This window comes from Labrus bergylta, chromosome 8 (genome assembly GCF_963930695.1).
Source record: "Labrus bergylta chromosome 8, fLabBer1.1, whole genome shotgun sequence".
Classification (NCBI taxonomy): Eukaryota; Metazoa; Chordata; class Actinopteri; order Labriformes; family Labridae; genus Labrus; species Labrus bergylta.
In genome coordinates, this window is record NC_089202.1 from 28,594,556 (window position 1) to 28,615,663 (window position 21,108).

Below are 21,108 nucleotides of genomic sequence, written 5' to 3' on the forward strand. Positions count from 1 at the left end.
CACCTGGATGGTGAAGAGGCTTGACAAACACAATGTGTGAAGAGGAGAGAGAGAGAGTGACTGTAGAGAGAGAGGGGGAGTTAAGTGACCAGACATGGAATTTAAAAACTCTGAATGACGCTAAAACTGTGTCCTGTTTCCATAAACCATGAGGGGTCATGGCCTCTGGGACACTCTGAAGAGAGGGACAGCTGGGGCCATCAAACACCCAAACTTGATGCGGCACTGTGCAAGGTATTTTATCGATTTAAACAACAGCAACTAAACAGATTCCAGAAAGGTAGAACACTCACATATGCAGATATCTTGCCAGCACCCTGGTACTTTTTTTCTTCATGAAGTCCAAGAGAGTGAATTCCCCCGCTAGGGAGGTTGAGTGACCGGTGCATGACCATAGATTGCATTCACTCACAGCACCAGTTCACTGGCTGGGAGCTCCATGTGTCTCTATGACCTGCCAGCCTCACCCTCCCAGTTGCTTCTTTCTTACTCAGCATTGGCAGCCCCCCCATATATCTCATTAATGGTGGAATGCTGCCTGCTTGATGTTCAGCACTATATTCTAGTGTGGCATCCATCCTGGGATTCAATGTGCGCCTTAGGGTCCAGCAGTCACATCCATACAAGATAACCGACTCCACAGTTGCAGTAAAGAACCTGACCTTTGTATGTCATGGGAGGTTGGACTCCATGACCCGAGGTATTTGAGTCATTGACCTGCCTCAGCATTTAGCCAGCTGAGACCAACTTTGGCGCATTCTGTCTCCACTCTCGACAGAAGTTCCCTGGTTTGCCCGACATGGGTCAGATAGCAGGCTGGTGCTGTCTGCAAAGTCCAGGTCTGATAGGGTTCCCTACTGCAGGGAATCTTCTGGACTGCCTTGGTTTCATAGTGAGGCTGAGCTCCTGCTCCTGTCCACTGATGGCTTGCCTGAGTGCAAAGTCCAGGACTGCAATGAAGAGGAAGGGGGCAAGTGTGTCCCATTGCAACACCCATGTATGGATGTCAAACTCCTCGTTAATGCCATCTGGGGACACAACCCTTGTGCCTGTGCCTGTGAACATATTCCTTATGACCTGAAGATGGTTTGGAGGACCAGCATAGGCCTTGAGTATTCTCACCAATCACCCAACATAATAGTTAACATCTTCAGACAGTGAAAGAGCTTACAGGAAACAACGTCAATAATTTCAAAAAGAAGAAATAACTGACAGCAGCCATCATTTCAGAGCTAAGCAGCTATTTTTGGGTCCGTCCGGTTGTTTTTAAGTTAAAACAAAAAAGAAGAACAGAAGATTTGTTTGAGTTGACATTCGCAACTTTAATGTGGATCTTTAAAAATGACAGTTTTGTTGAAGATGTTCGATAGAATCACACTTAGCATAACCTGATCATATTTGTGTCTTCAGTGATTCATCCAAAACAACATAATCTCTGATTTTGTGCCACATTAAAGTAATCCTTTATTTAATAACTCCTCCATTCAGGCAACAATTATGACCAACAGTTATGAAATATATACCCTTCTGACTTATACCTTAGCTTAAGTTATGTGATGTTTGGGTAAAAAGTCTACTTTCATTTAAAAGCAGGGTTGGGAAATTTTCGAAAGTAGCATTCCCTCAGTGCTCCGTCTACACCCCCTCCCCTCTGTGCTCCCTCAAAAGCCACGGCCCCTCACTAACATGCACGAGCACCGTCACTCCAGAAGGGGACCTCAGCTCATCGCTTGCATTGTGTAGAAACTATGTCGTCTCATTCAGCGGTAAGTAAACTCGCAGTATAAACTCTATCTTGTGTGGGCTAGTTCACGCAAGAGGTAGAGAACGAGCAGGGAGACAGGAAGGCTGTGATTGGTTCATCAGATTGGTACCTCTTGGCAGACATTGGTCAAAGTTTTTACATTACAACTACATTACAACTGCTACAGATGACGGATTTTCTTTGTTTCTTTTTCAGAGAACATGAGTTATTAATTTCTGTCAGGACCTAAAGACAATTTCAACCCAAATCCTAAAAAGTGCATCTGGAGGAAAATAACCAACCCTGCCTTTAAGGGTTAAAACATTTTATAACGTGGTGAGAAATGACTACTTCCTGATTCTGTCAGTCAAACTGAAAATAATAATGAATCTGTGTCATTGCTCCGTCTGTTGTTTTGCATTCAACATTTCTTTCTCGTCATTAATCAACAGTTTAAGGTTCCTCACAGCGCTTTAAGGACTTTTTCTACAGGAGAAAGTGGACCTGGACCCGGCCATCATCACAGCCTTGGAGGTCCCTCTCTTTGGCTCTCCTGATTCGGTCGAGTTCATTCATCATGGGCAGAGGACCTTCATACATGTTGGTCTTGATGGCTCTCAGCTTCTCCTGGTAGTCCTTGGGCAGGCCGTTCTGCTCTGCGCCCATCACTATCACCTGCAGAGGGTTCAAAAACCAGAGTCATTCTTCACCCTTTAACTTCAATAAAGCAGCCAGAAATCCTAATTTCTCTGCTCTAGTTATTGTTTTAATATGAAACTCAGCCTTTTAAATATGTGCTGTTTATTGGCCTATAGTTTAAAACAAGAAACAATTGAGGGCCAATCAGTGTAATGATCATCCTAAAGTCCTGAGAGTGCATCAGAAATCGTCAATTTGAAACAGCAGAATCCACAGCTGAAACAGGACGCTGGTTGTTGGTGTCCAGCAGAGAAGTCCTGGGACTAAACACAGGCAATCGATCACCACATTGGGCACCGGCCAACTTTAAGTATAGCTGGAGGTAGAAGGAAGGTTAATACAGACACATTCAAGGGATAGGAGGGAAAGTTAATCCATCTGTGTGAAAGTCCAGTGGATGGTACAAACATTGTCGTGGAAAAATACTATATGTCTGTTGTCTTCGTTTGACCTTAAAAGATTAGGATGTTCGTGCGTCATTTAGCAATTAGAAGCTGTTTCTCTGTATGACCATGGTTTGTATCTCTAACAGGAACACTCCTCAGGATCTGGGTACAGCATGACCTTAGATCAGTGCCCTCCTGACAAAGGAGTTTCTGTTGGTGTTCCTCCGTACCAGGTACCTTATAGAAAGAAGCTTGCATAGATAAATCACCAGGCAAACTAGCAGAAGGCGTAGTCACTAGGGCAAGCTGAAACCAATGACGATGTATTACTCATGTACATGCAAAATACCTACAGCCTGTGAAAGTATAAATATGCTCTGCAACCGGGACTGCCCCGGGACTCCTTGATGCACTTGTGACTGACGTTACTTTTGCAGCTGATTATTACCCCTTTTGCAAAATAACTTTTTATTATATGCAATAAAATACACAAAGACAAAAGACTTTGACTTGAGAGCTTTCATTACCAACAGAAAAATCCACAACAACATGTACAATGAAGGTTCGTTTTCTGACAAACCTCACAGGTTAGGGTTACTCTATGAATCATTTATAGCTCTGAGAAAAAGTCAGGGGTGGCTTCTGAGTCACAAAAGCTTCTCACAGAATGAAAGTCCTGCAGGTTTTTGGCCCCATTATGTTAAAGTTTCTGTAGAAGATCGGAATGAACTCAATCCAAACTTGTCTGCAGCAGTTGATTTAGGATTTTACCCCAAATTTAACAAAATCTAATAAAACAGAAGATGATCCATTTATCCATCCACCCACCCATTTGTTCGTTCGTTCGTCCATCCATCTTTCCATCAACCATCCATCAACTGTCTATCCATCCATCCACAAATCCATTCATCCATCAATCAATATGTCAATCAATCCATGAATCTGTCCATCTTCCAACCAGCAATCCATCCAATCATCTTTCGTTCATCCAACCATCCTTTCGTTTTTGCCTGTGGTTTATTTGGCAGGGACAGATGCAGTATATATGAAGAACTGAACAACAATTTTACAATGCACTAGCTTAAAATGCAACACAGCATTTTAAGCTAATGCTAATTTCTAATGCCTGTCCCTGAAACAGTGTTCAATAAAATACTACAATAAAAATGTATGTAGAGCATGCTTACTGAAAGAGCTAATCTATATTACATTTGGATGACAGTTATACAAAGTTTCAAGGGTTGCCAGCATGAATTTACAGATACAAACCCTACACACGCACATACACACACATGTACATGTACACACATACCTTCCACTCTCCCTACCATGCTAACACAACCCCCTACCCCTTTTCACCCATTCATCCTCCATCTGTCCATCTATCCATCCATAATATGTCTGGTATAACTGACATTGGTAGAAGTGGTAGAAGAGGTGTCATAATGTTTTTTTTCCAGCAGAGGGCACGTTGACTCCATGGTTTACAAACATCTCAGCAGTGACTGCAGCACATGAAGCAGTTACATCACAGCTGAGCTGACGCTGGTTAACACTATGTTTAGTAGAAAAAAAAATGTATGTGTTGAAATGTCTTCAATTAAGTTATTTGTTGAATCAAGCAGCGTTTTGTTGACCTTTGTCGACTTATTTTAGTACAGTTCATCTCAAACGTTTACTATATTGGCTTGAATATAAAATAAACTGTGAATTAAACTTCCATACTGTTTGATCAGACCAGCTGTGCATCAGCAGCCTTTGAGCACCAGCTGTAGTCTTCTGTCAGAAACTAAAAGGATGTTTCCACATCACATTCAGACCGTACAGTAGTGTGACCTGGACAGGAGGGAAAAGACTGTACAGGATGGAGCGTTGAGCAGAGGACAAATGTGGTCTTTCCTGGACCCCGTGTCAGAGTGTGTGTGAAAACAATGTGCTGGACCACTGCCCACTATAGAGCTCAGAGCTCCGACCACAACGCCGCTCTGTTTTTCTTTCAGGCATGTTTGGAATATGTGCACAAGAACAATCTGGTGTTCAGATGTGTAAAACATGACAGAGGGGGCGTGTCCTCCACACTGTTGTGACCTGCAGAAAACAGAGTCAGGTGATGGGGGTGTGACAGACGGAGTGTATTTCCAGATGCTTCACACAGAGAATGACAGTTGGAGTGATTCTGTTGTTTTCCTGATTCAGAACAAGCTCATTAAAACAACATGTTGGACATCACACAGCGTGAGAGAGGGCCTTTAAAGGTCATATAAATCTAAAAAGATAATTATATAACAATACTTAAATGACCCACAGAGGGAGATATTGAGGTAACATGGTTAAAAAATATTAGCAGGACAATGCAGATTGGTCAAAAATGTGATTCATGATTTGTGCAAAGCAGGAAAGGATAACATCTTTTAAATGATTCTTTATTGAACTTTGGATGGTTTCATGCAGCTAAGAAATTAAGGAGAATTTTACTGATTGGCTTCACGAGCAAATCTTAAACTGAGGTGATAAAATATGAACTGCAAAACATGCAAAGCACACTGATCGGTGTCTTTTCTACATGTAATTTGCACAGCACAAATTCATATCTATATGCAAAGCTACACTGGCTTTAAAATGATTTTTCAAGTTTGGTCTGAACAGACCTTTAAGGTGAGGTAAGTGTGGCTGATTTGCATTTATCTTTCCTCTGCAGACATGATTTTTACCGGGAAACTGTGCATGTCCAAAAAACCCAAGCTGACTTTTGTAGGGGATTCTCCTCTGCTCCACCTTTCCTCCCATCTCTCCATGCACATCCAGTTTCTTATTTCTTTCACTATTTATGGAGCTTCTCTTCCTGTTTTAGAGATGACATTTTGAGACAAATGATGCTTATGGTTGCACATGTGTATCCATTTAGATTAGTTCAATTTAAAACTGTCTTGTCTGTACCTCTCTTTCATGTGCATTTTGCCTAATTTCCAACTGCAGCAGATGCATTTCAACACAGTTCTTGGTTTTTCTTACTCAATGTGAGATGTTCTTTTTATATATTTTAGGGGAGGGGATTCTACAAGGTCAGAGCTTCAACCACATCTTCTGGGTCCTACAACCTCACCAAACTTTATCATGGTAAGATCAGTTAACGTTTAAATTTCTCACAAGACTCTGGACTAAGAATGTAAGAATGTAAAAATTGTAGTGTTCTTGAGATGTAGGCTATATGTGTGCTTGTGCAGACACAGTATCTAGGAATGTATTCACCAGCACAGTTTGTCCTTATAATCCAAACTATTGAAAGATGTTACATGCAGCCCTGATGTCTCTCTTCCTGGTTCTCCCTCTTCCCTCTACTTGCTGCACACCTGAGTGCAATTTACACTCGGGGAGGAGGAGGGGGATTTGGAGGAGCAGGAAGAGGGCGCTTTGAAATTCTCTTTTTTTTTTTAACAAACTGTCTGCTCTTCTTCTGGGCTATTCTGCATTTATTTCAGAAGTGATCTCTCAGGGCGAGTCTGTGCACTTAGCTGTGAATCTCTGGGTCTCTGCGCGCGTTGCTGAGCCTGCATCCATTCACATTTTTCTGTAAAGTGTCCATCATTATTAACTAATCCATTCATACACATTCACACGCCGCTGATGTAGTACAAGGAGCAATTTGGGGTTAAGGGTCTTGCCACATCAAGGACAAATCAACTGTGACTGCATGCAATGGGAACCAATTGACGACGACACAGCCATCCCATCACCATAGCATCATGCTTTTCAAACATCCTTTGAAAACATCTGAAAAGATTTCTGTGTTTGTCATTACAGCTGCTTGTAAAAAATAAAACCTCCTCAAGCATCACACACTGAAGCACTGCGTAGCGGTGAGTATGTCTTACCCGTAGGTACTGAGGTGATGGAGGAGCATACACACAGCTGTTCATGATGTAGGTCCGACAGCTGAGCTCCTGTCCTTTAGTCTTCACTGGGAGCTCCACTGGACTGTACGCACCCAATGTCACATTCTCCTGACTGAGTGTGTGCACACAAACACACATCATATGGTAAATTTCAGGTTCACAAAAAAACGTTGAAGGACATGTAGAAGTTCCTAAAAGAAAACCCCCTTACCTGTCCAGGGACTCGAGGTCTGTCATGTTCATCCTCCACACCACCCCCCATACCTCGTCTCCAGGGCTCTTCTCGATGGTAGCCACACCACCGTGCCACCGGTCACTTGCCAGGCCTTTATAGTTCCCAAACACCAGTTTATATTCCTGAGTAATAAGATGAGTCGGTATGAGAGAGTACAGGTCATAAAGGACGTAACATTGATGGTCCAGATGTTAGTCTGTACCTTGAGCCGGGCCACACAGTGGACCGTGGCAGACGGGTTCTTCAGCTGAAGGCGCTCCTTCAGCAGGTTACTGCCATAAGCAAAGTACAGGAAGGTGTGGTTATTCTCCATGTTGTTCCTGAACGGGAAGAGGAAGGATAAAGATGAAGATGAAGGTGAAAGAGGAGAAGAGAGGAGTCGAGTGTTCAGAGGAGAGAAGCTGAGAGAGAGAGAGCGAGCTGCAGAGTGACAGAACACCTTCCAGCACTCACACACCATTCTCATGCTAATCCCTCAACTAACACTGAGGCCTATTCAAACTCACAATACATTGTTAGACTCATGCCAACCACACACACACACACACACACACACACACACACACAAACACACACACACACACATAATCGTGTGTTGCTCTTAGCGTTGGGCAATGAGCCAAATTAAATAAAACACACCTTCACAGTTATCTCATAGCTAAGTAGAACTTTATATTAGAGTGTGTTTACCTTGACTTAATAAAGTGGAGATAGTGCATAACAACAGAGTCATATTTGGGCTACAAAAGATGCTTCAGAGGTGTGTTTTGTATTGAAAAACAGTCAAATTGGATGTAATTGGGTGAAGTTTGTCTTTATTTATACTATTTGTAGCCTATATAAACTCATGACAACTGCCTACATGCCAGTTTAGACTGGGCCAAAAATAAACACAATTCACACTGCAGGCTATTTGATCAGCTCGCTAATGGAAAAGTAAACTAAAGTGTTTTATTACATAATGAGATCCTGTTAGAGTTGCCCGCTCACACTCTTCTCTGCTTGGAGATGAAAACCAATTTTTTTCTTACAGCAGATGATTCTTGAATTCAAACTCTATATATTAGATAATCCTAAAACCTGAGAATCAGAAAAAAAAAACTGATTTTAGGCTGGTTTGGATTTAAATATCCCAAGTAACTTCCACAGTCTCTTAGACGAGCCCCCTAACCTCTGGTGTTCCCCAGGGCTCCATCCTCAGCCCCCTGTTTTTCTACATATTGCTACTGGGACGTACCAAAGGTTCACACAACATTGAGTGAAAATGTCTGTTTATAAGACAGCTATTTTAATTGCCTTTTAAAGCAATTTTAAGAGTATTTTTTTATAACATTGAAATGTTGGTCATGAAGCACTTTAAAATAAGTGGAAATTCTGATGTTGATTCTTTTTACCAAATAGATAAACAAAATGTGTTTTAAATATGTCCAACTGTTCCTGGCATCTCTCACTGACGCAACATCTGACATTCAAATTCTCATTGTGAGCAACATTAAATAAATAATCGTCTTTCAATGGTATGGTGAAATAGCTGATGGATGTAAGTGTGTGTTTGTATATTTTCAGTTTGTCAAGAACCAGACGTTCCAGTTGTTTTTATTCTTTCACTCTTTCAAGGACCAGCATCCCAAAGACTGAAACAGTTGGGCTGTAAGGTCAAAGTTGGTGTTCAATTTTTCCCACTAGATGGCAGCACATACACACAGGACTAAATAACTGTGTATCATCATTTACACAAAGGGAAGGAGCTGCAGTGAGTCGCTCTCTTTGGTAACTGATATTAATGCACACTCAAAGTCCATGGTCACTTTAACTTGCCATTCACTGCACATCATTTCTGGATTGTCATAATTCACCTCAATGTTTACATTATTCTTGTAAATACCTCCTATTGTTATTTTGTTTGTATTTATCTTACCTATTCTATTTAGATGTTTGAATTACCTACTTCTCTGTCTTGCTGCTACAATGCCTACATTTCTCCCATGGGGATCAATAATGTATTATCTTATCTTTAAAGGTTTCCTAACAATCACACATTTTTCATACATTTTAATCAGTAGTGTCTGCACTGTTTACACCGACCTACACATTGTCCCCAGACGGTAAGAAGGTTCCAGGTTCTAAACCCTGTAGGACAGGGCTTTTGTGTTGAGTCTGCATGTTCTCCCAGTGGACTCAGGGGTTCCTCCTGGCTCAGCCTTCCTCCCACACTCCAAAGACATGGGCCCTTTCCAAATAGTCACAGGTCAGTATACAGTATGTACTATTCTGTAGGAGTTTCAGTATACTGAACCCTCGTGGTCATTCAGTATGTATATTTTGGGTCCACCTCAGTATACTGAACATTTCAGTATGGATACTAACTTCCGGGTTTCATGCAGTATGGATCAGATGCGTGCTTTCATGAAATTAATTGTATTTTACCCACAATGCTGTACGAAATTAAATGTAAATCGTCACTTCACGTCCGCCTCCAAATCAAAACAAACGAGCGTGGATTAATTTAATCAATTTTTAATCTTAAATTAAAGTCCCGACTGAAATCACTACTTTCAATTAACAACAGAAAATATAACAAATATCTGCATTATTATAAAACCTTTCCCCCTCTATTTAAATAATGATTTCACTATTTAAATAATGATTTCACTATTTAAATGTGTCTTTATTGGTTTATTTTATATTCTGTATATTACTGTCTTTCATTTGTACTTTTCTTTATGTACTGTATGTTATTTAGTTATTTAATCTTTTACTTGATTTACATTGTGATATTGTTTTGTTTACCTGACTGTATATGCGCATTACTCTTCTGGAAGAAAGCTAAACAAAAGAAAACAAAAAAAAACAGGTGAATGCGGTCGGTTCGGGTAACGTAAATGATGTCACTTCCTTACTGAATGAATCAGATGAAGTAGGCACAAATATCTGCCTGAATAGTAGGTACTAACAGTATACAGCACAGATAGTAGCTAGTACTTGGCAGTTCGGATACAGCCATGCATTAGGTTCATGTGTGACTCTTAGTTGTCTGCAGTGTGACCAGTTGTTTGTCTCTGTTTGTAAGCCCTGTGATTGGCTGGTGACATTGAAGTCCAGGGTATAACCCCGCCTCGCTGGGATCGACTGCAGCCCCCCTGTAAACCTCAACAGGATAAGAAGTAAAGCTAGTGGATTGAAACAGCCTCAAGTGGACACCTGTGGTAGTTTTTTGGCACTTCAGTGTTCATTTTTGAGCCTTTGATGTTGCAGCCAGCGGACTTTTTATCCGAGATAGATACACAAGGTTTTAGTGCACGGAATAAGAAAATGTAAAATTAAAAAAGACTTCACAAAGGCTTGTTAATTAATTCAACTAATCAAGTTTATTATTCCATTATAATGGAACTTTTTCTGCTATAAAGTTGGAAATAGTAAACAGGGGCGTGTCCAGACTATTTTATCCGGAGTGGCCTTACCTGGGGTCTACCTGGGACTTATGCAGGGGTGGCCTTACCTGGGGTACTGATTTATGCAGGGATGGCACATTTGAATGAAATTAAAAACGTTTAGTTTTGTATCCCCACTAATGATCTGTACTTATGAATAACATGATTTGGCAACATATAAATCATCTTAGCCGGATTCTTTAAGGACTAAAAAACTCTTGTGTAAAAAAAAAAAAGTCACAATTTTAAGTACTTTGTAAGCAAACTCTCAACTTGCAAAAATACATTTATTGGCAATTAAGTCCATTGCCACTTAGATAGTGTGCACAAGTTTTTCCTTGGAACTTTTAAAGAGCAGAGTATTTATTTAGTTGATTTGTATTTAAGTCCCGCCTCTGATTTGGTAAATAGCCAATCATAGAGTAGGCCTTTGGGGTGGCACCTGGGGTGGCCAATCAGATTTCACAGGGGGCTCATGCCATCCCGGCCACCCGTCTGGACACACCCCTGACTGTAAAATGTGGCTCTTTTGGGATTGACTCACTTTGGGATACTGCCTCCAATGGATACAAAAAGCAGTTTTCAGTTGTTCAATATTGACTTCACTTTTCAGATCTGATGTCACTCCTTTGGTAAACATTAAGGTTAACCTCAGTGGTATCCTCGCATCTCCTTTTTGCAGAGATGACATCACTTCTTTAATCCGCTCACACTTCAGCACTAAAAAACTGTAACCACAAACAGGAGCTCCAGACTCAAAATGAATTTATTTTTTAGGCTCAAAGTGGTGAAAAATATGACATTTTGATAAACTCGACAGTGACATTTAACTTGAAAGATAAAGTACCCATTACATGTTCGGTATGGAAATTAATGAAACTGATTTATTTTGCAATTACAATTGTCGTGTTGTAAGCAGCTCAAATAATTTAGAAGATATAAACAGTTTTTAAAGAGACAATTCTGAAAACAAAGAGAATCTGCATGAAGGGACAATGAGTGAAACATTTGGCAGACCTGACTGCTGCAGAGTACATATCTGAGTGAGATATTAAGCTTCTATAGTGTCTCACGGATTAACTGTCTGCACAAACAGAGTGATTGATTCGGGGGTATTTGCTAGAGATACATTTGGCTAAATAGTTTATCACTCCTCACACACACACACACACACACACACACACACACACACATCGCTCAAACTGTAATATGCAGTGCTGTAAATATTATACAGTGAATTGTGCAAAGTTGTTGTGACTAATCGCTGTAGTTCAGCACACTGTGCAGAGAAGTGACGGGTCAGCAGCGGTGTAGGAGCGAGTATGGATCTGATGTTCTGGTCCTCCTGTTAGAGCGGTCTCAGCAACACAAACATCAAATGTCTCTGATTGGACACCACTCTGAGTCCGTCTATTGTCTACTTGTCTATTGCTGCTTGTCTTTGGCACGTCTTGTTCTGGCACGGAGTCTCAGCTCTCGCTCTACCTATCTACTCTCTCTCTCTCTCTCTCTCTCTCTCGCTCTCTCTCTCTCTCTCTCGTCGTGTCTTCTTTGGCCCGGCCTCCTGGTCACCTCGCTTCTCGTCCAGGTGTGAATATCTCCCTCCTCCTTCTCCTGTCAGTGAGCTTTCCACAGAGGGTTGTGGTACACCCAGCCTTCACCCTGCACACACATACACACACACACGTTATAAATGGCTGCCATGTTATTGTGGTGAATATTGCATGATCAGAGTTCCTAAAAAGCCTGAATAACAAAAATAGTTTTTTCACAATGTTTTCAGGATGAGCTGCATGTGTGAAGCATACGCTGTAAATATTAATGGATGAAGCCTGAGTGACGTCACACATCTGTTCCTGCAGGGGGCGCTGGAGGCTCATCTGCAGCAGCCTCCATGTTGGCAATCCTGTCTCAGTTTAACTTTCAGTCAACCTAACGACAGACTGAGAGCTGGAGCTGAGGCGGGTTTTAAGTAAGTAAATTAAGTTTATTTTTACAGCACTTTTCAAAGACAAAGGTCACAAAGTCATTTACAACAACAGAAAAGAATAACAGCATACATACAATAAAAACAAGAACAAATGAGTACGTCATGGGCGACATAACCAGGAACAATAATTGGCAAAATAAAGCGTAGATGAGTAGGTTCACTGGGTGGACTTGATTACCCATAGGCCTGTCTTAACATTAACGTTTTTAAGTGTTTTTTAAAAGACTCAACAGAGTCGTAAAGATGAAGCAAGATGGGTAGTGAATTCCAAAGGGTTGGTTGAGTTGATTTAAGCCTCTTATCGAACTGTTACATCGCAACCACCTGTCCATTGTGTCAGCTACGCACCTAACTATTAATAACACATTTTTAATAAAATCTAAACGTATGGGTTACAACCCCCCCCCCATGTACAGTGTGTGCCTATGATGACAATTACTCATCAGACCTATTTCATTTTTTTTACCAGGCTGTAAACATGTTTATTTATGCTTTTTTTTGGCTGGGGTGGTGTAGGTGACTTCCAGGTCTCTTGGAGCCAGCCTCAAATGGACACTAAATGAACTGCAGGCCCTAGACCTGCAGGCCCTAGACCAGCGGGTACCTCACCTCTTTAACAAAGAATTTGGGGGTCCAGGGGGTCTTGTTGGCGGTTCTTTGTTTGCTCTCACTGCGCTGTCTCTCCTCCAGGAAGTGTTTGTGTTCTGTGGCTGCGTCCATGTTTCCCGTCTTCAGAGACGACGTCACATGCTGCCAGAGACGCCTACAAACAGCACAACAACAACAACAACAACAACAACCATGGTCAGAACTATTCATACATCCTGCATTATATGTGCTGAGGGTTCACACATCATAGGATAAGATATTTCTCTGAATACATAGGAACACAAGGTGACTCAGTGCAATAACATTTAGTTTGTTTATCCACAGAATAATTACCAGCTGCACAGTGAATTCTCAAACATGATTCAGGACAGTTTGAATCAATTATCCAATAAGAAAAAGCTTCATGCTTCGTTGTTTAGTTACTGTCCTGTGGAGAAATGAAAGTTGTCTGTTTCTGCAGCAGCATTTCGCTCTTCACGATTTGTTACCGTCCTTAAAATTCTCTTTGCTCGTTTATGAGGACTTTTGGTACCCTTGAGCGGCAGGTTGGGCTGCATCCAAATGATGCATCATCATCATGCTTCTAGTGGCCGATCACTCTACATTATCTGTTGTCATGAAACAAGAAGTGTTAACTTTGATATATGCTAGTAAAAATAAAATGATATCAGTAACTTTTTCTTAACCACAGCATCAAAAAAGAAGTACTCACCCTTTTGTGGGTAATTTCTTGTTGTTGTTTTTGTTACCAAAATTGCAGAAGAAAACCTGCACACTATCTAGATTGTAAACATATGCTAGCAACATTTGCTAAATTTAGACAGTGTTTCTGTATGAGACATCAGCTTAACTTTTGTATCTTTATGAGACGCCTAAAGGACTTTAATCTTCAATCCAATTGAACGCATCATAACTGGCCCACCTGTCTACTTACTTGACCATCCCTGCAGATACCTAACCCTTCACACGGCTCTTTACCTTTCAGCCTCTCTCTACACTCACTGATGCAATTTTTTCCTCCCTCCATCTGTTCTTAATGTTTGTATGTCGTCTACCTTTTTTACCACCTGTCTGCCTGTTACCTGTACCTGCCTATTAGCTCAATTCAATAAATCTCAAACATCATCGTTTTGCTTTCTCAATCTGCATTTTGGTTCTTCCTCCACCAAGCCTCCTCTCGTCAGGTGAGGAGTGTTCTCATCTTTAACTCCAGTGTAACACCTCGGGGTACAGGTAGGATTTCATGACATTACATCTGGTTTGTGAACAACCCCGTTTGTTTTGCTGTATTGAACTAAAAAAAAGGCAAACTGAGGATTTTAAAGTTTGTCCGGGCCGACTGTGACAGACTCACCGTGACTCGTACTGGCCTTGCTTTTCTAGCGGTCTCATCTTCTTCTTGATGATTGGCAGTCTGGACGTGTCGATCACTTTGTTCTCTCCGCTGCTGTACGTGAACTCCAGCACGCCGTTCCACTCGCCCTGGGCCTTGCACACCACGTGTCCTGTTTGGTTCTGTTTGACCTCCGCTGTCACTCTGCAGGAACACAAACACAACTCTTCAGCATAATGAGAGATGACAAAAAAAATACAACAACTACAGGGATGAGGGATTTTTCAACCTTTTTATGTTTTTGTTGTCTTGATTATTCACCCACATTTTGTCATTGATATGAATACTTCTACAATGTAAAAGTTATCCATGCTAAGCTCAGCATGAGCTACGCATGGATAACTGCAATTGTATAAAAGTGAAACAGGGCCAAAGAGTCAGGGATTCTCTCTCTCTCTCTCTCAAAGGAATGAATGTGTAGAACCCTTTTCACACATACGGAAATCTCCTGTAAAACTCCGGAGATTAGTCTACCCGGAGGTTCTTTAGACTATGTGTGAACGCAAACAGACACATTTTTCGCGCAGACTTTACCCAGAGTTTCTCCGGCCAGACCCTTAGTATTTTATTCGCAGAAAATCCTAGTGAGCTGATGTCTGAACGTGGCCGCATATACGCCGGAGATTTCAATTTCAGCCAATGGAAAGAGAATGACGTTTATAAACAGTGACCGGCTAAAGTGTCTGCACGCGACCTCTACGATCTCCGTGCTCTAATCAAACGTCTGCATTCTGTTTTCTGTTGGTCAGTATGTTGTTCTCCTCTCTTTTGTGGATGTTGTCATTCCATTGGATTACACATAGCATTGATATAAAGGCAAATATTCTCATTATAACGTAGTGTAGCGGACTCTGTTGCTCCCCTCTGACAGGGAAAGTCCCCCGCTGTGAGGAGCATATGTGAACGGCTAGGTCGGGAGAATCTCCGGAGCGTTCCTCCTGTAATTATCTAGATATTATCCGGAGTGCATATGTGAAAACGGCTCAGGTGTGACCTGCGGTTTAAAAGCGCTTTGAGTAGTCAGAAGACCAGAAAAGCGCTCTACGAGCTCAAGTCCATTTACCTCCTTGAAATGTATTCCCACTTGTATCAGACAATGTGTAAAACTTTGGTTTGGATAGTGCTGAACAGATACAGATCACTAAAAGTTGTCCGTCTCTTAATGCACTCACACAGATCTGCATGCAACCACTAAATGCATTGCAACAGTTGGACGACATTGTGACGGGCCACAAGGGACTGAACATCTCGTATAAATCCTCTCGTGTCCCAACATTTTTTTTTTATCCAATTTCATCCCTCAATTCAGATGTGACGGTCTCTTGTTCATGCAGTCTCAGTAACCCAGTCCCTGTTCACTGTCCCTGCTGATTTTGCAGCACGGTGTGATTTTGGAGCATATCTAGACTTCAACGTTGCACTATATTCAGCCTGCTGCATGAGAACAGAGATACTATAGACACACACGGCTGCTCCCACCTGTGCACTTTTCCTCCATAGAAGGGTTTGGTGTGGAAGGTGACGGTGGCAGAGTAACCGCTCTTGGCACAGTTAATGGTGACTTTCCCGCCGAGCTCCACCCACGGCACTGTGAGGATGGAGCGGGCGTAGGCACAGGGCAGAGTGAACACGTACTCTTCATCATGCTCCAGCAGATACAGAACACCTGCAGGGACACAGGAAGGAAAGCAGAAGGAACGGTTGACTACTGCGGTCGTGCACGCCATATCTAGAAAATAAAGAAGCTAACAAGAGAGACAATGAAGCCTGCGGCAAAGTGCATAAAATAACAAGACAATGTGGAAAAGCTTTGGGTTAAAGAACGATATTTCTCTGAATACATAGGAACACAAGGTGACTCAGTGAAATAACATTTAGTTTGTTTATCCACAGAATAATTACCAGCTGCATAGTGAATTCTCAAACATGATTCAGGACAGTTTGAATCAATTATCCAATAAGAAAAATCTTCATGCTTCGTTGTTTAGTTACTGTCCTGTGGAGAAATGAAAGTTGTCTGTTTCTGCAGCAGCATTTCGCTCTTCACGATTTGTTACCGTCCTTAAAATTCTCTTTGCTCGTTTATGAGGACTTTTGGTACCCTTGAGCGGCAGGTTGGGCTGCATCCAAATGATGCATCATCATCATGCTTCTAGTGGCCGATCACTCTACATTAAGTGAGCCACTGAATAGATGGAAAAAGTGCTTTCATGGTGAATAATAAAATCCCTGTACAGAATCTCAGTGAAAAGAAGTCAGCCTTTAAAGGCTTTATATTTTTGTGATCCAGCAGATGTCGCCCTTGAGCACCAGCATGAAACCAAAACAACTCGCGCTGCATTGTTGTGTTAGCATGCTAATGCTCGTGATCTTTATTATGCTGGTATCTTCACACTGCATGTAAATTTACCTGAAATGAGCGTGATCTAGAAACACAGTTAAGCAGTGAGTACAGTATGTTATTCTTCTTTTCTCTAGTCCCTCAATTAAACAACTTTTATACACGAGGGGAGGAGTCAGCCGGCCGTCCTGGCGATGTAAACAAACTGAAGATAGGACTCTGAAAACTCTGAAAACATCACAGACAGTGGGACTCGGGTGTTACACCCATTGTAGACAGTCATGACTCACAGAGTTATTTTCAGAGGATATACTTGATTTCTACATTTAAGTGTGAAAAATCACATATAAAGACTTTAAGTACAGTTGGCTTTTTGGAGTATAGTTCCTTCATGGGGTTGTTCTTTTTCTTGAATTGGGCTCTGTGTTTTATTGCATCTGGTTTTTTGACTTTACACCAACATTGTTTGATTTGAAATGTGCTTTATAATGAATGCATTGTGCTTTCACACACACACACACACACACACACACACACACACACACAATTCCTGAAAACGTCCTGCATGTGAGCTGCATGTGTGATCTCCAAGAGACTAACCCTAACCCAGAATGTTTCCCACCTGCCATGTAACAAGTTATCTATGTGAAGTCGAGATTAGTTGACGTGAGAACACATCAGCAAATATTGATGAAACACCTTGCAAGGGATGATGACGCTTATATCCTGTGACTGACGCACAAACCGTAGACTGCATGGGCACGACCGGTGTGATCTCCATGCACATTCATTATCTTATCTCAGTATCTTCTTCTACGCTCCGTTGTTGATGCTGTGAATGTGTCGAAAAGGTTGCCATCATTGCGTCTGACTCTGTGTTGCCCGTCACTTCCACATCATTCTTTTTATGTCATGCCTGAGACAAGCCCACCACACACACTTATAAACACCCTTACACACACACACACAGGTTGAAGGTTGACATTAATGCTGCTGTAAAGATACACCATTATTGTGCTTCAGAATCTGCTTTCGTTTGCCTTATGTCCTTCCTGAGCTCCTGTCCTACTTTCTTTTTCCCCTCTTGCTGCTTATATAAGAGACAGCTGTCCTGTTCACAGCCACATCTGTTCCGCCAAGACACACACACACACACACACACACACACACATTCAGCACACACTTTCTTTGAAAGACCCACACGCAGAAAACACTCTATTGTGTGAATTATGCGCAGTCAGCAATCTTATTCCTATAATGTGTGTGTTTGTGTGTGTGTGTGTGTGTGTGTGTGTGTGTGTGTGTGTGTGTGTGTGTGTGTGTGTGTGCGTGTTCCCTTATATATTTTCTCTCTGGTGCATGTGTGCATTAATTCGATGGTGTGTGAAGTATGCGTCTGCTGCTGCATTACATCAGAGTAGAAGTGGGAACATCTGATTTCATTCAATAAAACAGTTTGTGTTGAGAGAGTTTCTGCGTGTCAGTCAGGCCGCTGTTTGCATGGACGGTTAGAGGTGACGAGTATTTGACATGCTGCCTCAAAGTGTTTGTTCTGTCACAGAGATAAAGTGGGAAGAGTGACATGCATATAACATATTTTGATTACTTAGTAAAGACAGATATAAACTCTGCTTTTGACCACTTAGTGTTTGCATGATGGATGTCCCCTGACCCCCCTGCGTCTGTTCTGCAGGTTAATGTAAGATTGTCAAATGAAAAGAAGGGACAGTTCAGACTGAGGCAGTGGTGATCTGACAGAATCAGCACAGCAGCAGGGACGACAATGGCCGAAAGTTTTTGAGACAAGCTGAAGACGTGACAAGAAGTCATTTGCGCACAGAGGAACAAGACGGTGGGTTCTGTCCACCTTATATCCCACCTACTTTAGCGCTTCTGTGGCTTTTATTCTGATGTGATCTCAGACTTAATATAATGATAACCTCCTTCAATATGCCATTTCTATCGCTCACATCCTGCACATCGGGTAGATGCAAACGGCCTGAGCTTTCTTATGTGCCCTCTAGAGGTGTCCTCCAGTAACACCCCCATTGTGAACAATAACATTCCTCACGCAGCTGGTTATGAACAAGCATGTTAGGTTAAAAAGAAAGTATGTTCCCAGCTGTGTCAGCGAGAGTATTTGAAGACTGATTGCATCACAGCAGGGGGTCAAAGGCTCCTTCTTACTGTATGCAGCCAACAAATCCGTCCTACTTTCCCTGGCCAAACATGCTCCTCCTCCCTTTTTTCTTTGAGAGAATATTCAATTATAAACTCGTACACCAGCTGTTCACACCTCACACATGACCATGATTAGCTACTTAATGAACTTGAGTGCTTCTGACTGTTATGTGATGAACAATCAGAGAGCTCCAGGGCTGGTTTAGTTTTATTTAAGGAGGCACAATTGAATTCACCTTAAAGCAAAAAATAGATCTGAGCCAGAGCCTCATCGTCCTACATCACCAGCCAGAGAACTGGTTTTAATATAAACAGCTGGGGGCTCATGTGGTACAGGACCAGAGAAAACTCACAGAAATGCAGAAACAACGATGATGATTCTTCTGATGGTTATTTTGAAATATGTTTTGTATGAGTGTGTTTTATCACAGGTGAGACCGGAACAAACAGGAAAACCACACTCTGATCATTGACTGTATAAGACATGGATGTAGTCGAAATTATGTCACCCACAACTGAAGAGGCATTTTGAAGCCCCAAACGATGGTGGTGGCCATATTGAAAATGTTAACTGAACTTTAAATCAAGCTAGAAAACAGGCAAAGAAGTGGTCTGTAGCCTCCCGGTAAATGGCAACAACTTTAATCAGTCTGTCAGATTTAAAAAATGTATGATTAACTCTTAGGCTTCATAAAATCCAAAATGGACGAGTGACCTCCGATACAGGTTGAACGAAAAACTGAATTAGCTATATTGATACAAAATTCACGCTTTGTACCAGGCAGTAAGCATGTTTATATCTGCTGTAAAAATTGACATTTTATTATGGTACCTAATAGGGATTGATTCACTTTTGAAGCCAGCCTCAAGTGGACACTTAAGGAACTGCAGTTTTTTTGTGCTTCATATTTCAACACCAGAGGTTGTTGATTGACTCTGATGTCCAGTCATCATCAGTCCAACAGAAATCAAAGCGATATTTTAGAAACAGTCCTAAATGATCTGTTAGCAGTTTTAATTATATTGGGGATAAGTTACTTTTGTATGAAATACTGTTGGCAGTAAGCCACTGGGTAACATCTCTGATCATTTCTAGTGTTTTGAATGAGGTGAATGTCTTTACAAATGCTTTTTTTTTAGGACTTGGTGAAATGGTCAAATGACCCGTTTACAGCTGGGCAGTTAACTGACCATCTGCTCTGATATGAAGCTCAGAGAGAAGACAATGTTCTCTCGGTTACTCTGATGACTGCAGACAGAGGCGAGGATGTACGCGGAGTGAAAAACAAACGCTTGGTTTGAATAGTCTTCAGACGAATAACAGCTGAACCTGCGGGCATGAACAGCTGTGTAAATGATTTCGCAATACAATGACCAAATCTATGGACCAAAAAGGTATCAGACAGAGAAGACTGTTTTAGTGTTCGACTGTCAGAGGAAACATGGAGCTTTGAAATAATAAAATTTGAATTATTTTCTTAACCAATAAAAATCCAACAGGCCCTGCTGATCCTCGTGTCAGAGTGATTCAAGTTTATTAGAGATGATCCTTAACTTCAAGTTCATCTCTTTTACGATGCAATCTGTGCATCTCTTAAAGGTCCCATATGATGCTTTTTCTGGTTTTATATGCTCTTTAGTGTGTTTTCCAAGTGTCCTGTGCATGTTTAGGCACACTTATGTGCAAAAATTCAAAGTCCGCGAAAACGCGGCTTCTCCTACGTCCTCCTGTTAGCTGCAGCATTAGCTGCATGTAATGCTTGGTTCTAGCCCCCCTCCAAAAATAATTGCTAGTGTGACGTCTTGTCAGTGTGATATCACTGATCTAAGCCCATTTGCTCGTTGTGGTAAGCCCAGCAGCTCATGTTGCTCGCCCATTAACTTCTGTAGCACGCCCACGATATGCCGTAGCCTGCGGTAGGACAGTAGTGCTAAGGTGCTAATGTTTTTGCTCCCCGGCCCTCGGAGCCAAAGGGGCTGCATTCCCAATATGGTAAAAGGGGCGGGACATTTCCGAGAACCGTGCTGAGCCGACAGACCGACCAATCAGATCAGACTTGGCACACGTGGGGACTCTGAACATGGGCACTTCAGAGCCTTAGAGAGAGAGTCAGAAGCGAGCCGGTGCATGGAGCGGCAGTTCATGAAAACAGACACTTTTTTTAGAGCTTTAGCTATTGTGAACATACTTTAGTAGATACATAGA

The 21,108-nt window shown here is 41.7% G+C and overlaps 2 protein-coding genes across 2 annotated transcripts in view; both read right to left on the bottom strand.

Annotated features, from left to right (window-relative positions):
- Window positions 1-1,300: 1,300 nt before the first annotated feature.
- On the bottom strand, window positions 1,301-7,417 carry ggctb (gamma-glutamylcyclotransferase b). The gene is made up of 4 exons (XM_020658484.3): window positions 7,160-7,417; window positions 6,934-7,079; window positions 6,702-6,834; window positions 1,301-2,419 (listed from the first exon to the last, which is right to left on the bottom strand). The coding sequence occupies exons 1-4, from the start codon at window positions 7,415-7,417 to the stop codon at window positions 2,231-2,233; spliced, it is 726 nt and encodes a 241-aa protein (XP_020514140.3). The 3' UTR covers window positions 1,301-2,230.
- A 3,699-nt stretch (window positions 7,418-11,116) lies between these two features.
- Window positions 11,117-21,108, bottom strand: part of LOC110005809 (oxysterol-binding protein-related protein 10-like) — a 37,546-nt gene continuing 27,554 nt past the window's right edge. Inside the window, exons 9-12 of the mRNA XM_065957612.1 lie at window positions 15,860-16,046; window positions 14,342-14,524; window positions 12,988-13,141; window positions 11,117-12,050 (exon numbers count right to left, since the gene is read on the bottom strand). Coding sequence (XP_065813684.1) covers window positions 12,006-12,050; window positions 12,988-13,141; window positions 14,342-14,524; window positions 15,860-16,046 — 569 coding nt within the window. The 3' untranslated portion in view covers window positions 11,117-12,005. The remainder of the gene's footprint in view (window positions 12,051-12,987; window positions 13,142-14,341; window positions 14,525-15,859; window positions 16,047-21,108) is intronic.